Source organism: Mustela nivalis, assembly GCF_964662115.1.
Source record: "Mustela nivalis genome assembly, chromosome: 5".
Classification (NCBI taxonomy): Eukaryota; Metazoa; Chordata; class Mammalia; order Carnivora; family Mustelidae; genus Mustela; species Mustela nivalis.
The window spans coordinates 41,132,608-41,148,893 of NC_139024.1; the positions used below are offsets into that span (position 1 = coordinate 41,132,608).

Genomic DNA, 16,286 nt, shown 5'->3' on the forward strand with positions numbered 1-16,286 from the left:
TTCGAAAAAAAAAAAAGAAAATGGAGTATAGAAAAGTACAGAGGATGCAAGCTGGTTCAGCCACTCTGGAAAACAGTATGGAGGTTCCTCCAAAAGTTGAAAATAGAGCTACCCTACAACCCAGCAATAGCACTACTGTGTATTTACCCTAAAGAAACAAATGTAGTGATCCGAAGGGGCATGTGCACCCAAATGTTTATAGCAGCAATGTCAACAATAGTCAAACTATGGAAAGAACCTAGATGTCCATCAACAGATGAATATATAAAGAAGAAGTGGTATAAATATACAATGGAATACTATGCAGCTATCAAAAGAAATGAACTCTTGCCATTTGCAATGACGTGGATGGAACTAGAGGTATTATGCTGGTGAAATAAGTCAATCAGAGAAAGACAATTATCATATGATCTCTCTGCTATGAGGAGTTTGAGAGGCAGGACAGGGGGTTGTGGGGGGGTAGGAAAAAATGAAATAAGATGGGATTGGGAGGGACACAAACCATAAGAGACTCTTAATTCCAGGAAACAAACTGAGGGTTGCCGGGGAGTGGCGGGGGGGAAGGTAGGGATAGGGTGGCTGGGGTATGGACATTGAGGAGGGTATGTGCTATGGTGAGTGCTGTGAATTACATAATACTGATGATTCACAGACCTGTACCCCTGGGACAAATGATACATTATATGTTAACTTAAAAAAAAAGTACAGAGGCTAGGGAGGTCAAACACGCGGGATTCTGTGTGTGTGTGTGGGGACCCACCAATGAAGGATTTAAGCTGCAGTCGACAATGCAGCAATTTCTAACAAATTCTTGAGCAATATAAAATTGATGTATCTTGTAGTTTTCTTCAGGGTTTTTTTTTTATGTTTAGGGTTTGTTGAGCGTCTTTTATCTATGGGTTTACAAATTTACTTAAAAGTAGATTTTTTTTTTTTGCCGTTATTTCCATCTTTTACATGTTTGAAGATTTGATTATTAATGTTCTTTAAAAAAAAAAAAAGGTGCCCCAGTGGCTCAGTCAGTTAAGCATCTGCCTTCTGCTCAGGTCATGATCCCAGGGTTCTGGGATTGAGCCCCACATTGGGCTCCCTACTCTGTGGAGGTTGGGGGGCTGCTTTTCCCTCTCCTTCTGCCTGCTGCTCCCCCTGCTTGTGTTCACTCTCTGCCAAATAAATAAAATCTTAAACAAAGAAGTAAACCCAACTTTTTTTCTGTTTGATTTTGGATAGCTTCTGTTGCTATGTCTGCAAGTTCACTGATCTTTTCTTTTGCAGTGTCTAAATTGCTATTCATCCCATCCATACTATTCACTTCAGGCATTGTAGTTTTCACCTCTGAAAATTCATTTTGAATCCTCTTAATGTCTTCTATATCTCTATTTAGCTTTTTGGAATATATGGAATACTTATAATCATCTGCTTTAATTTTCTTGCCTGCTAATTCTAACCTCTTTCTCAGTTTTGAGCCTATTTTAGATTAATTTTTCTTCTCTTTATGGGTTGTATTTTTTTTTCTTTGCATCTTTGCATACTTGTTAATTTTTCACTAGATGCCAGACATTTTGAAGTTTACCTTGTTAGGTGCTTGTTATTTTTGTATTCCTATTTCTTTGAGGTTTGTTCTAGGAGGAGGTAATTTACTTGGAACTGCTTTATACCTATTGAGTCCTGCTTTTAAGATTTTTTAGGTGGTCTAGAGCAGAGTTTAGTCTAGGCATAATTATTCTCTGCTGAGACAAGATCCTTCTGAGTACTCAGTGTCCTGAGTCTGACTGGTAGGGACAGGCATTACTCCCAACCTTGTGTCAGTGCCTGCTGTGTTGTCCTCTAAGACTTTTGAATGTTTTTTTTTTCACATGCATACTCTGCTGAACATTCATGGAAGTCTGACAGAGGATATTTGTAGTTCTTTATCTGGGCATCTCTCTCTGTCTGTCTCTCTCACGCTGCCCTGAGAATTCTAGTCCTGTTCTTCTCCCCAGACAACTGTTCTTTTTTTTTTTTTTAAACTGAGGGAGACTGCTGAGCTTTACCTGGGATTCTCCTGCTTGCTGGGACCCCTACTGAAGCCTGGAAACCCTTTGGGCTATAAGTTGGGAAAATCCTAGGATTCATATAGTTTATTTACCATTTCTAGAGATTACTGTCCTGTGTTGTTGGATGTCTAGTGCCTTGAAAATTATTGCTTCCTCTGTTTTGTCCACATCTTTTGTTGTTTCAGGCTAGATGGTAAATCTAATTCTTCACTTTTTGGTTTGGTTGGAAGAGGAAATCTGTTTTTCCTTCTTTAACTGGGTTTTATTAAAAATTTTTTTTATAGTTGTGGTAAGACCACATTATGTAAAATTTACTATCTTAACTATTTTTAAGGATACAGTCCAGTAGTGTTAACTATATATACATTTTTTGTGCCAAAGTTCCCTGTAACAGCGTCTTGTAAAACTGCAACTCTGTACCCATTAAATAGCTCCTCATTACCTATACACCTGTGCGAACCATCATTCTATTTTTGTGATTTTAACTACTTTAGATACCTCATATAAGTGAAGTCGTATAGGATTTATCTTTTTGTGACTGGCTTATTTTACTTAGCGTAGCATCTTCAAGATTTATTCATGTTGTAGCATATGCTAGATTTCCTTTTGTTTTAAGGCTGAATACTATTCTGCTACAACTGTATATCAGATTTATTTATTCATTTGTGTGTTGATAGATATTTGCACTGCTCCCACCTGTTAGCTGTTGGAATAATGATGTTATAAGCATGGATGTGCTTTCAGTTCTTTGGGATATATACCCAGATATGAGATTGCTGGATCATATAGCACTGGTATATGGGGGAACCTCTTCATAGTGGTTGTACCATTTTACAGTCCCAGCAACAGTACCCAGCGGTTCCAATTTTCTTTCTTTTTTTAAAGATTTTATTTATTTATTTATTTGACAGACAGAGATCACAAGTAGGCAGAGAGACAGGCAGAAAGAGAGGAAGAAGCAGGCTCCCTGCTGAGCAGAGAGCCCGATGCGGGGCTCGATCCCAGGACCTCGGGATCATGACCTGAGCCGAAGGCAGAGGCCCCAACCCACTGAGCCACCCAGGTGCCCCAAAGATTTATTTATTTATTGACAGAGAGAGATCATAAGTAGGCATAGAGGCATGCAGAGAGAGAGAGAGAAGAGGTAGCAGGCTCCCCGCCGAGCAGAGAGCCCGATGTGGGACTCGATCCCAGGACTCTGAGATCATGCCCTGAGCCGAAGGCACCCAGGTGCCCCCCAATATTCTTAACTAAGTTTTAAGCTTAGATATTTTATGTTTATCTACTTTTTTGTAGCTTAGGGTAATGATGGCAGCTATGCATAAGGGGTCATTGTGGTGGAGATGTCATTTGGGAAGAGCTCAGCCTTCAGCCTAGTTACTGGGGGTCTTTTGTTAGAATCCCTGGGTTCTGTTCTTTTTAAGAAGCTTTTAGTGAATGTTTTCTTCAGCTAATTGAGAGCCATATATTATTCCAGTGATGGCTCAGGTTATTTCTTCAATTCATTGTGGAGTCTAGGAGTCTTTCTTCAGGCACAAAGATTATTGTGCTATTTTTATTACTCCAGTCAGAAGAGAGGAAAAAAAGAAGACAAGAATAACTACTGAGTTTGTTTCTATCTATATTTGAGTGTAATAATGACAATTATCAAGAATTTGTCATTGGACAAGTAGGGCTTCTGGGGGTTTAGTGGGCTTGGAGCTGAACCATGCTGTGCCTTTTTGTTTTACCACAGTCTTGGTAGTTTTCAGTTTTTAATGGTTACTTGTAAATTTCTTTTTACTTGTTTACTTGTAATAAATTTTCCTTTTGACTATTTTTAATGTTCAAAGGAATATATGTTTTGTTCATATCAGGTACTTTAGGAGAGAAATTCTGTGATGTCTGTTATCTGAACCTGGAAGTTCATTTAATTTCCATCCACACATTTTTGACAATAACAATGAATTGAAACCTGTTTTTGGTGCCACATTGATGGTTCATAAAATTATCAGATACAAGTAGTTAAGTAAAAATATTTAGTAAATAGTTTAAGATAATGAAGTGATTTAATTTATGCCATGTGTTAGGCTCAAGATAATAACCATAAATAAATGTCTGCAGGTTAACAAATACGTATTTGGGAAAGTAATTAATTATTAATAGTTTCTTAACAAAGTATATCTGTCCTAAATCAATATGTGCTTAGTCATTTTAGGTGGTTGTGGATTTTCTGTCATGAAATTAGGTAACAAAAACCCTGCTTAGTTTCCTAGAAAGAATCTGAGGAAAGAAAAATAGTTTTAGGCCAAAATGTATTAAGAATTAAAATTTTGTGACATACTGCATTATGTACCTATAATCTTTTTTAAAAAAATATTTGTTTTAGAGGGTGGGAGAGAGAGAGAGAAGTGTAGAGAGGAACAAAGGGAGAAAATCTCCAAGCAGACTCTCCACTGAGCATGGAACTAACTGTATGTGGGGCTTGAGCCCATGACCCATGAGATCATGTCCTGAGCCAAAACCAAGAGTCAGGCACTCAATCGACTGAGCCACCCAGGCACGCCTGTCTTTTAATGTGCTTTATCTCTTTTCTGTCAAGGTGCAGGATTTAAGTTTTTTTTCACTTACTGGCTATGATATGTAATACATTCTCTTTTCCTGTTCCCTTTGATCATAGTAGAGGGACATGGAACCAAGAAAGGCTGGATGGATTGCATGGGAATATATTTTATAATAAGGGCACCATTTATACCTGCAGATTTTGCGATATAGTTAGCCCTAACAAAATTGAAAGCAATAATGATTTAACAAAATTATTTTAAAAATATTCCTTGTATTTGGAATTTAAAATTTGTAGTTTCTTTAATAGTTGCTTAGTAACTTAAACATAAAAATATGTAGCATAGTAATTCGAATAGAAAAAGCATAATGAGATATCATTTTACTTCAATAGAGTAAATTCATGACAGGGAGTTTTGGGATGTTGACAGTCTATTGATTTGATCTGGGGTATAAGTGTGTTCATATTAGTGTTTCATCAGGTTGTATATATAAGGTTTTTGTGCTTTCTGTGTCTATGTTTTATTTTAATCAAACTAAAGAACTTGCCATTAAAGTATGAAGAAACTTAACCTTCTTTTCTCTTTCAAGGAAATGATTATTGACAGAGTAAATGGACAGGCCGTTCCTAGATATTTGATATATGACATAATTAAATTCAATGTAAGTACCTTTAATATAATTTATAAAATAAAAATTGTCCCTGAGATAACAGATATGTTTTTACAAATAAAAAGTGTTACTGTCTTAGAATGGTAGGAAAGAAAAATTGTGACTCTAGTTACCCATTTGATACCTTATTAATAATTTTGCACATTGCTTGGTCTTTAGGTTTTATAAGATACTTGAAAAGAGTGAATAAAAATAGTTTAATTGATAAAATAAGACAATTTTTTAAGATGGAAGCTCTTAGTTTTAGTTATCCTATATACGATTAAAAAAAAAAAAAAGAGCCCACAGATTTTGTTGCTGTCACTTAAAAATAAAAAGAGAAGCTGATTATGGGTATTGAATGTATAACGTAGGGGCACAGATATGTTATTCATGAGTACAGGCAGGAAACTAAAAGCAAAATAGAAAATTCTGTTATAAATAGATATAAAAAAATAGGAATTATATTTTCTACCCATTTCCTATAGTTTTAGACAAGCCAAGAATCTGCCTGTTCATGTTTAATTATAGTATCAGTATCTAAATTATTTAGTCAGTACAACATCACTTCTGTAAATGTGAGAAACTCTTTCAATAGTGTACATCTATGAAAAGGTATAATCATTCCTCTAGACATATATTATTCAAATTGCATAGTCATTTAGTATTCAAACAAGACTGAAAGCAATTAAGAATTCTGGAATTAAGAGTATTTAAGTTTTAGAATTTTGAAGATTTTATAACAATTTTTTAAAAGTTCCTTTTTGGGATATATATTTTAAAGGACAGTATCGAGATTCAGGATTGCATTAATCCACTTTAAGGTCATCTTTTTCCTAGAAATTTTCAATGTACATATTTCATTTTCTGTTGAATTTATAGATTTCAAACAGTTTCCTAGGTCAGAAACCATCAAGTTTTAATTTTGTCTGTTTGTGATTACTATATGCCTCAGTAATGCTTCCTAGAATTGACTTACTCTTATCATAGATTTTGGAATAATTGTTCGTTGGTCCATAATGAGACATGAAGGGTGGGGGTGGCATTGTTTTGTTGTGAAGAGGGGGGTTTTGTCTCCTCTGCCTTTTGACATTGAGCTCTGCTTTAATATGTATTCCATGCAGGTTCACTTCTTAGCCTGGGAGTTTTGTCTTTGACAATAGCCTTCTAATTCTTTAAAAAAATATATGAAAATTTACAGTGTATACAAAAGTATAGAGCAAAGTATGAGGCATACACATATACTAACCACCAGATTTGTTAAAGCTTAATATTTTGTCATTTTTACTCCACTTTCTTTTTAATAAGAAATAAGTCATTACAGATCCAGGAGAAGTTTCTCATGCACACCTTACTGTTCTATTTTTGACCCTCTTACCCGGAAGTAACTTCCACCCTGTATTTGATGTTTATTATTTCTATGAATGTTTTTAATAACCTTACTACCTATGTGTGTGTCCATAAAATACATGTGGTATTGTTGTGCAAGGTTTCTAGTGTTACATATATATTGTACTGTACTGTGGTACTGAGCATTTACTCCACATTATTTTGAGGTTTATCTTTATTAATACACATAGGTTTAGTTCATTCAGTTTAATTACTGTTGAGTATTGTTTTGTATAAATATACAGAATTTGTCTTTTTTTTTGATGAACATTTGAGTTGCCATATTTTGCTGTTATACTGCTATTAAACAGTTTATATATTCTTGTGTGCATACATCAGAGTTTCTCTAGGACAATTCTCATTCTTGGGATATAAGCACCAGCGGTGTTTTTAAAAAGTACAGTTCCTCTCACCCCTACCTACATCATAGAGATTCTGACTGAATTGGCAACTTCAGGTGTATGTGCTACGTTGCTGAATTCCTTTCAGAAGTAGGTCTAACAGCTTACTGCAGTTGGTATTATCAGAGTTTAAAATTTTTGCTACTTGGATGTGTGTGAAATGGCATCTGATGTTTTTTAATTTGCTCTTTCATTATTACTAATGAAGTTAAGCCTGATTTGTTTGTCCATTTTTACTTGTTTGGATTTTTCTTTTGAGATTTAATTTTAAATTCAAATAATTTTCTAATTTTTCTATTTGGTTGTCAGTCTTCTTAATGTGTAGGAATTAATGATCTATCTTTCCTGCATTCTAATCCTTTTTTGGTTATGTATGTGACAATATTTTTTGCAAATTAGTATCTATTGATGCACAGGAATTTTTCGTTTTCATGAAATCAGACTTAACTAGACCTTCTCAAAGTTTGTGCTTTTTTTGGTCTTGTTTAGGAAATACATCCATATTTTGCTGTAAAAATGATTAAGTTATGATTTCAGTAGGTCTAATTATTTACTCCGTATGTATTGAGTGCCTATTGCCATATTTCATTGATTTTAAAGTCACATTTTCTCTCAAGTTTCTGATATTAAGATATATTTATAATTGGAGTTATATATTTATATATTTAATTCTTTATTTCTTTATTTAATTCTTTAATTTATTTATTTAATATTTAATTAATTTTATTATATATATTTATATTTATTTAATTCTTTAATTTACTGTGGAGCCTTGATGATTAATCAGCTTATTTTGAGTCATAAAATCAAGGTCACTGTTAGAAAAAAATGAAGTTTTGAAAAAAATAGTTAAAATCTTTTAAGTTCCCTTAGTTTATTTTGTCCACCAAGAATTTCATTGATCATCTTTTTTTTTTTTTCCAATTTATTTATTTTCAGAAAAACAGTATTGATCATCTTTTATATGTCAGGTGTTATTCTAGGAATTGGATATACACAGATGAATAAGAAATAATTTATTGCCTTCAGGGAATTTGTAGTTCAGTACACTGACTTCCAAAGAAGGCCATTTCAACGGTGGGATTTGGGAAGAAAGTGGAACTTATTTTTTATCTGTTTATTCAGGTTTTGTCTGTTTTATAACATATACAGTTGTACATATATGCAACTTACTAAAATTTAACATGCATATATTGTAAACATTTGTTAGGATATGTATTTGGATTGGGTGCAAAATCAAAAGAAATTTGTAAACCATCGATTTTATGGATGAGAAATAAATGTAAAGAACAATTATAATAGTATAACAACAATAAAGGTATGTTAGAGATACTGGAATGTATAAAAAATACTAGAGAGGTGAAACTGTTTCAGTTTAACCAGAGTTAACATGGATTAATTCTGAAGGATAGAATCATGGAGGTCAGGAACATTAGAGGCTATTAGTGTACTTAATGTGTGGTAGGATGTGGGACATAGCAAGAAATGAAAATAGATTGTTGAATAGGGGGCCAGGTGACTTGAATAAGGCAGTTTAGCTTAGTCCTGGCTGTATTAGGGCACTCACTATTGAAGGGTGTTAGTTAGGGTAATGATAGGATCACACGTTCATTGTTTTGAAAGAATTCAAAACTAGGAAGCCAGTTAGTGAATAGTTATTGAGTTCTTTCTGTTGTCTGTTTTTAGTGATTTAACACCTACCTAACAAACACTTCCCTTCCTATAGGCAGCATAAATTTGAAGGTGAACTCGCTTTCAGTTTCTTCTTGTTGTTTTGGTTTATGTGTATAGTGAAAAATATTTAGGAGAAAATTTAGAATACCTAAGTATTTTTAGACAGTGGTTAGATTATTATTATTATTTTTTTAAATGGATGACTTACTTCTTCTACGTTAACTTTTTAGGGGTCTGAATTCATTTAATAGGTCCAATAAATAAGCCTAACATTTTAGGTTTTTCAGCCTTGATATAGGTGACATGGAAAAGATTATACATGGACTTTGTGATTGTTTACTGATCTTTCCTCAGTACTACCTTTTAAAACAGTTGTATGCCTTTGTGTAAAGGGAATGTATACTTCCTCATACCTAGGGCTTACTCTCTTTGTCTTGTTCCTTATTCTTTGCTAAGTATCAAAATTGTCATCCTTCCAATAGAAAAAGTCATCCTTAAGACATATTTAATGTCCACAGCTTAAGCAAATATTGTCACCTATTTGTAAGCATTAGGTTGTTTAAATGTAGGTTGAGTAATATAGAGAAGAGGAAGAAAATGAAGAGTGAGAAGAATTCATGGAAGACTGTCCAATTGCAAAGCAGAGAAGAACGGTACTTGATATGAGGTGATGATACTAATCTGGACAGTTATTGTCACCCAGATGAAATGTTAGAAGCTGTATTATTATATACCATTTAGATAGGGTAAGCCCCTACCTTCAATTCATAGAAAAATTCTATTCACTTTTTACCTTATGATTCAAATTTGTATACCACATATATGTACCATATTGTATATGTACCATATTGTATATATACTATATGGAGAACTTTCTTTATATTAGTATATTATTTTAACTTTTCTTTATATGAGTATATTATGGAGACTTTGTTTGATGTTATTGGTTTTTAGAGTTGAGGATATATTTGTCTAATAATTATCTTTTACTTACTGATGATGGCTGTAAAGCATTAATGTGTTAAGCAACAAAAAAACATTATAAGTGACTGTGTTTCTTATTTTGATGTGTTATTTGCTTATATTTTCCTGAATGATGTGGATTGTAGTTTTATGCAGATTCTACTAATTGATATAATTTTACTAATTCAAATAAAATGATTAGTGAGTATATTAATACTTTAATTCAGATGTGATAACTTCAGATCAATATATATTAGAGAAGATTTATACCACTCTCCCATATTATGTTATGCATTTATAATTTTAAAATAACTGTGTATGTGTTTAGGTGTCTTTAATTAATGAAATCAGGACTGGCATGTGTGGTTGTGCAGGCTGTGCATTGGACATCTCCAAAGGATGCTGTTTACATAGATGCTATGTATACTGTGACAGCCTTAATAATTATACTGATAAGATAGTTTCAGTGTTGAAATTTAAATAATTGTCTCATTTAATTCAGGCACAGCCAGTTGGAGATTGTGATTTTAATATTCGTCTGCAGTGTATAGAAAGAGAAATAATAAGTCCTCGACATGAAAAAATGAAGAATGGGCTCATTGACAAAACACAGGAACCATTTAGTGTCAGAAATAAGCCATTTTTTGACATCTATACTTCAAGAAAGGTAAAATTTTCTAATTAGTACTTACAATGTGTCATAATTCAGCTTGTGAGAGGACTATGAATGACATTTTACTGCCCAGTTGTCTTGATTTTTTTCAGAAATTATTTTATTGAATATAGCACTATTCTGGACAAACATGTGCAATTTCCAGATCTTGTCCAGAGTGGTGGAAACTTAAACTGGCTTACTTTCTTGTTTTTCATAATAGTTTTTGATTCATTGTCAGTGTTATGTTTTTAAAAAGCTGTGAACAATGATCTTGGGGGGAAAAAAAGCTATAAACAGTGAAGAATGGTATAGTGTGAAAATCACCTGTTATGTCTTCTGAAGGTTACCAGTGGTTGATACATACTCTGATTTAAAAAATTCATTTGCATACACCCATATATTGATAGTTTTATTTCTGTTGTTTTCATGCTTAAAATGCATCATACTGAAAATTCATCATACTGAATTTTTTCTTGGATTGTTGTTTTTCCATTTAACAGTGTGGCTTGAAAATATTTCCACGCCAGGGCTTAGATAATAATTTTTAACTGCTACATAGTATTTGACAGTAAAGATGAACCATGAAATTATTATGTTTGGAGAAGAATGGCTGTGATAGAATAATATAGGAAGTATAACAACATACGCAATTGTGTGTTTTAAACTCCTTTGTCATATAATCCCACATGCCTGATGATAGAAATTTTTGTTTTATCTTACCTGCTTCTGCTCATATCCACTTAATTTGATATTAACCCTTGGATATAATAGTAGCAGTAATCCCAGCACTGTCCAGTGCCCATTTTTTTAACTGTCAAGATATACAAAGCTATCATTCTATTTTTATTGATATGTTGCATAACACCTGCTTGTCACGGCTGACATAGTTGATCTCTGCTGCTGTGATCTTCCCACAGATCTCTGCTGCTGTGCTGTTTGTGTCTGTTGTGGTAGCAGGGATGTTATTGGGGTATCTACCTCAGGGCCCTGCTCAATCTGTAGGGTAAGAATAAAGTTGACTGACAATTAATGTGGGCCATGGCAGTGGTGAAAATTGGCTAACTGGAGCAATGTACTCTTACAGAAATACTTTTGAAATTTTAAATCAGTGTAAAAGTTGGGTAGAAGCCACATGGTTTCAGTTTGCATTCAGTTTAAAAAAAAATTAACTTAACAGCTTGTGCTGTCGTAATTTAAGTTCAGCATTTAAGAAAATGTGTCTTAGATTGTGTATCTCTTGAGTCAGAATCAGTGTTACTTCGAAATATTTGCAGTGGATAACTATTAGAACTGTTCTTTAAGGATATGAAGCAGTTGAGTTGAACAATTATTCATGAGTTTTTCACTAGAAAAAATTTTTTTCTTTATTCTTTGCTTATATAACCCCTTTTTTATGTTAATGTAATGTTTTTATTTTGCATTTTCTTACATATTTTTTTTTGAATTTTTTATTTTTTATAAACATATATTTTTATCCCCAGGGGTACAGGTCTGTGAATCACCAGGTTTACACACTTCACAGCACTCACCAAAGCACATACCCTCCCCAATGTCCATAACCCCACCCCCCTTCTCCCAAACCCCCTCCCCCCAGCAACCCTCAGTTTGTTTTGTGAGATTAAGAGTCACTTATGGTTTGTCTCCCTCCCAATCCCATCTTGTGTCATTGATTCTTCTCCTACCCACTTAAGCCCCCATGTTGCATCACCACTTCCTCATATCAGGGAGATCATATGATAGTTGTCTTTCTCTGCTTGACTTATTTCACTAAGCATGATACGCTCTAGTTCCATCCATGTTGTCGCAATGGCAAGATTTCATTTCTTTTGATGGCTGCATAGTATTCCATTGTGTATATATACCACATCTTCTTGATCCATTCATCTGTTGATGGACATCTAGGTTCTTTCCATAGTTTGGCTATTGTGGACATTGCTGCTATAAACATTCGGGTGCACGTGCCCCTTTGGATCACTACGTTTGTATCTTTAGGGTAAATACCCAATAGTGCAATTGCTGGGTCATAGGGCAGTTCTATTTTCAACATTTTGAGGAACCTCCATGCTGTTTTCCAGAGTGGCTGCACCAGCTTGCATTCCCACCAACAGTGTAGGAGGGTTCCCCTTTCTCCGTATCCTCACCAGCATCTGTCATTTCCTGACTTGTTTATTTTAGCCATTCTAACTGGTGTGAGGTGATATCTCATTGTGGTTTTGATTTGTATTTCCCTCATGCCGAGTGATATGGAGCACTTTTTCATGTGTCTGTTGGCCATCTGGATGTCTTCTTTGCAGAAATGTCTGTTCATGTCCTCTGCCCATTTCTTGATTGGATTATTTGTTCTTTGGGTGTTGAGTTTGCTAAGTTCTTTATAGATTCTGGACACTAGTCCTTTATCTGATATGTCGTTTGCAAATATCTTCTCCCATTCTGTCAGTTGTCTTTTGATTTTGTTATCTGTTTCCTTTGCTGTGCAAAAGCTTTTAATCTTGATGAAATCCCAGTAGTTCATTTTTGCCCTTGCTTCCCTTGCCTTTGGCGTTGTTCATAGGAAGATGTTGCAGCGACTGAGGTCGAAGAGGTTGCTGCCTGTGTTCTCCTCAAGGATTTTGATGGATTCCTTTTGCACATTGAGGTCCTTCATCCATTTTGAGTCTATTTTTGTGTGGTGTAAGGAAATGGTCCAATTTCATTTTTCTGCATGTGGCTGTCCAATTTTCCCAGCACCATTTATTGAAGAGGCTGTCTTTTTTCCATTGGACATTCTTTCCTGCTTTGTCGAAGATTAGTTGACTATAGAGTTGAGGGTCTATTTCTGGGCTCTCTATTCTGTTCCATTGATCTATGTGTCTGTTTTTGTGCCAGTACCATGCTGTCTTGATGATGACAGCTTTGTAATAGAGCTTGAAGTCCGGAATTGTGATGCCACCAACGTTGGCTTTCTTTTTCAATATCCGTTTGGCTATTCGAGGTCTTTTCTGGTTCCATATAAATTTTAGAATTATTTGTTCCATTTCTTTGAAAAAGATGGATGGTACTTTGATAGGAATTGCATTAAATGTGTAGATTGCTTTAGGTAGCATAGACATTTTCACAATATTTATTCTTCCAATCCAGGAGCATGGAACATTTTTCCATTTCTTTGTGTCTTCCTCAGTTTCTTTCATGAGTACTTTATAGTTTTCTGAGTATAGATTCTGTGTCTCTTTGGTTAGGTTTATTCCTAGGTATCTTATGGTTTTGGGTGCAATTGTAAATGGGATTGACTACTTAATTTCTCTTTTTTCTGTCTTGCTGTTGGTGTAGAGAAATGCAACTGATTTCTGTGCATTGATTTTATATCCTGACACTTTACTGAATTCTTGTATAAGTTCTAGCAGTTTTGGAGTGGAGTCTTTTGGGTTTTCCACATATAGTATCATATCATCTGCGGAGAGTGATAGTTTGACTTCTTCTTTGCCGATTTGGATGCCTTTAATTTCCTTTTGTTGTCTGATTGCTGAGGCTAGGACCTCTAGTACTATGTTGAATAGCAGTGGTGATAATGGACATCCCTGCCGTGTTCCTGACCTTAGCGGAAAAGCTTTCAGTTTTTCTCCATTGAGAATAATATTTGCGGTGGGTTTTTCATAGATGGCTTTAATGATATTGAGGTATGTGCCCTCTATCCCTACACTTTGAAGAGTTTTGATCAGGAAGGGATGCTGTACTTTGTCAAATGCTTTTTCAGCATCTATTGAGAGTATCATATGGTTCTTGTTCTTTCTTTTATTGATGTGTTGTATCACATTGACTGATTTGCGGATGTTGAACCAACCTTGCAGCCCTAGAATAAATCCCACTTGGTCGTGGTGAATAATCCTTTTAATGTACTGTTCAATCCTATTGGCTAGTATTTTGTTGAGTATTTTCGCATCTGTGTTCATCAAGGATATTGGTCTATAGCTCTCTTTTTTGATGGGATCCTTTTCTGGTTTTTGGATCAAGGTGATGCTGGCCTCATAAAATGAGTTTGGAAGTTTTCCTTCCATTTCTATTTTTAGAACAGTTTCAGGAGAATAGGAATTAGTTCTTCTTTAAATGTTTGGTAGAATTCCCCCGGGAAGCCGTCTGGCCCTGGGCTTTTGTTTGTTTGGAGATTTTTAATGACTGTTTCAATCTCCTTACTGGTTATGGGTCTGTTCAGGCTTTCTACTTCTTCCTGGTTCAGTTGTGGTAGTTTATATGTTTCTAGGAATGCATCCATTTCTTCCAGATTGTCAAATTTATTGGCGTAGAGTTGCTCATAGTATGTTCTTATAATAGTTTGTATTTCTTTGGTGTTAGTTCTGATCTCTCTTTCATTCATGATTTTATTTATTTGGGCCCTTTCTCTTTTCTTTTTGATAAGTCTGGCCAGGGGTTTATCAATTTTCTTAATTCTTTCCAAGACCCAGCGCCTAGTTTCGTCGATTTGCTCTATTGTCCTTTTGTTTTCTATTTCATTGATTTCTGCTCTGATCTTTATGATTTCTCTTCTCCTGCTTGGCTTAGGGTTTCTTTCTTGTTCTTTCCAGCTCCTTTAAGTGTAGGGTTAGGTTGTGTACTTGAGACCTTTCTTATTTCTTGAGAAAGGCTTGTACCGCTATATATTTTCCTCTTTGGACTGCCTTTGTTGTGTCCCACAGATTTTGAACCGTTGTATTTTCATTATCATTTGTTTCCATGATTTTTTTTAATTCTTTAATTTCCCAGTTGACCCATTCGTTCTTTAGAAGGATGCTGTTTAGTCTCCATGTATTTGGGTTCTTTTCAAACTTCCTTTTGTGGTTGAGTTCTAGCTTTAGAGCATTGTGGTCTGAAAATATGCAGGGAATGATCCCAATCTTTTGATACCGGTTGAGTCCTGATTTAGGACCGAGGATGTGATCTATTCTGGAGAATGTTCCATGTGCACTAGAGAAGAATGTGTATTCTGTTGCTTTGGGATGAAATGTTCTGAATATATCTGTGATGTCCATCTGGTCCAGTGTGTCGTTTAAGGCCTTTATTTCCTTGCTGATCTTTTGCTTGGATGACCTGTCCATTTCAGTGAGGGGAGTGTTAAAGTCCCCTACTATTATTGTATTGTTGTTGATGTGTTTCTTTGATTTTGTTATTAATTGGTTTATATAGTTGGCTGCTCCCACGTTGGGGGCATAGATATTTAAAATTGTTAAATCTTCTTGTTGGACAGACCCTTTGAGTATGATATAGTGTCCTTCCTCATCTCTTATTATAGTCTTTGGCTTAAAATCTAATTGATCTGATATAAGGATTGCCACTCCTGCTTTCTTCTGATGTCCATTAGCATGGTAAATTCTTTTCCACCCCCTCACTTTAAATCTGGAGGTGTCTTCGGGCTTAAAATGAGTTTCTTGGAGGCAACATATAGATGCGTTTTGTTTTTTTATCCATTCTGATACCCTGTGTCTTTTGACAGGGGCATTTAGCCCATTCACATTCAGGGTAACTATTGAGAGATATGAATTTAGTGCCATTGTATTGACTGTAAGGTGACGGTTACTGTATATGGTCTCTGTTCCTTTCTGATCTACCACTTGTAGGCTCTCTCTTTGCTTAGAGGACCCCTTTCAATATTTCCTGTAGAGCTGGTTTGGTGTTTGCAAATTCTTTCAGTTTTTGTTTTTCCTGGAAGCTTTTAATCTCTCCTTCTATTTTCAATGATAGTCTAGCTGGATATAGTATTCTTGGCTGCATGTTTGTCTCATTTAGTGCTCTGAAAATATCATGCCAGCTCTTTCTGGCTTGCCAGGTCTCTGTGGATAAGTCAGCTGCCAATCTAATATTTTTACCATTGTATGTTACAGACTTCTTTTCCCGGGCTGCTTTCAGGATTTTCTCTTTGTCACTGAGACTTGTAAATTTTACTATTAGGTGACGGGGTGTGGGCCTATTCCTATTGATTTTGAGGGGCGTTCTCTGAACCTCCTGAAT

At 34.9% G+C, this 16,286-nt stretch overlaps 1 protein-coding gene across 1 annotated transcript in view; it reads left to right on the top strand.

Annotated features, from left to right (window-relative positions):
- The window catches only part of RNGTT (RNA guanylyltransferase and 5'-phosphatase), a 351,237-nt gene that overhangs the window by 109,962 nt on the left and 224,989 nt on the right, over positions 1-16,286 (top strand). Inside the window, exons 10-11 of the mRNA XM_082730606.1 lie at positions 5,169-5,240; positions 10,158-10,322. Of these exons, the coding sequence (XP_082586732.1) occupies positions 5,169-5,240; positions 10,158-10,322 (237 nt within the window). The remainder of the gene's footprint in view (positions 1-5,168; positions 5,241-10,157; positions 10,323-16,286) is intronic.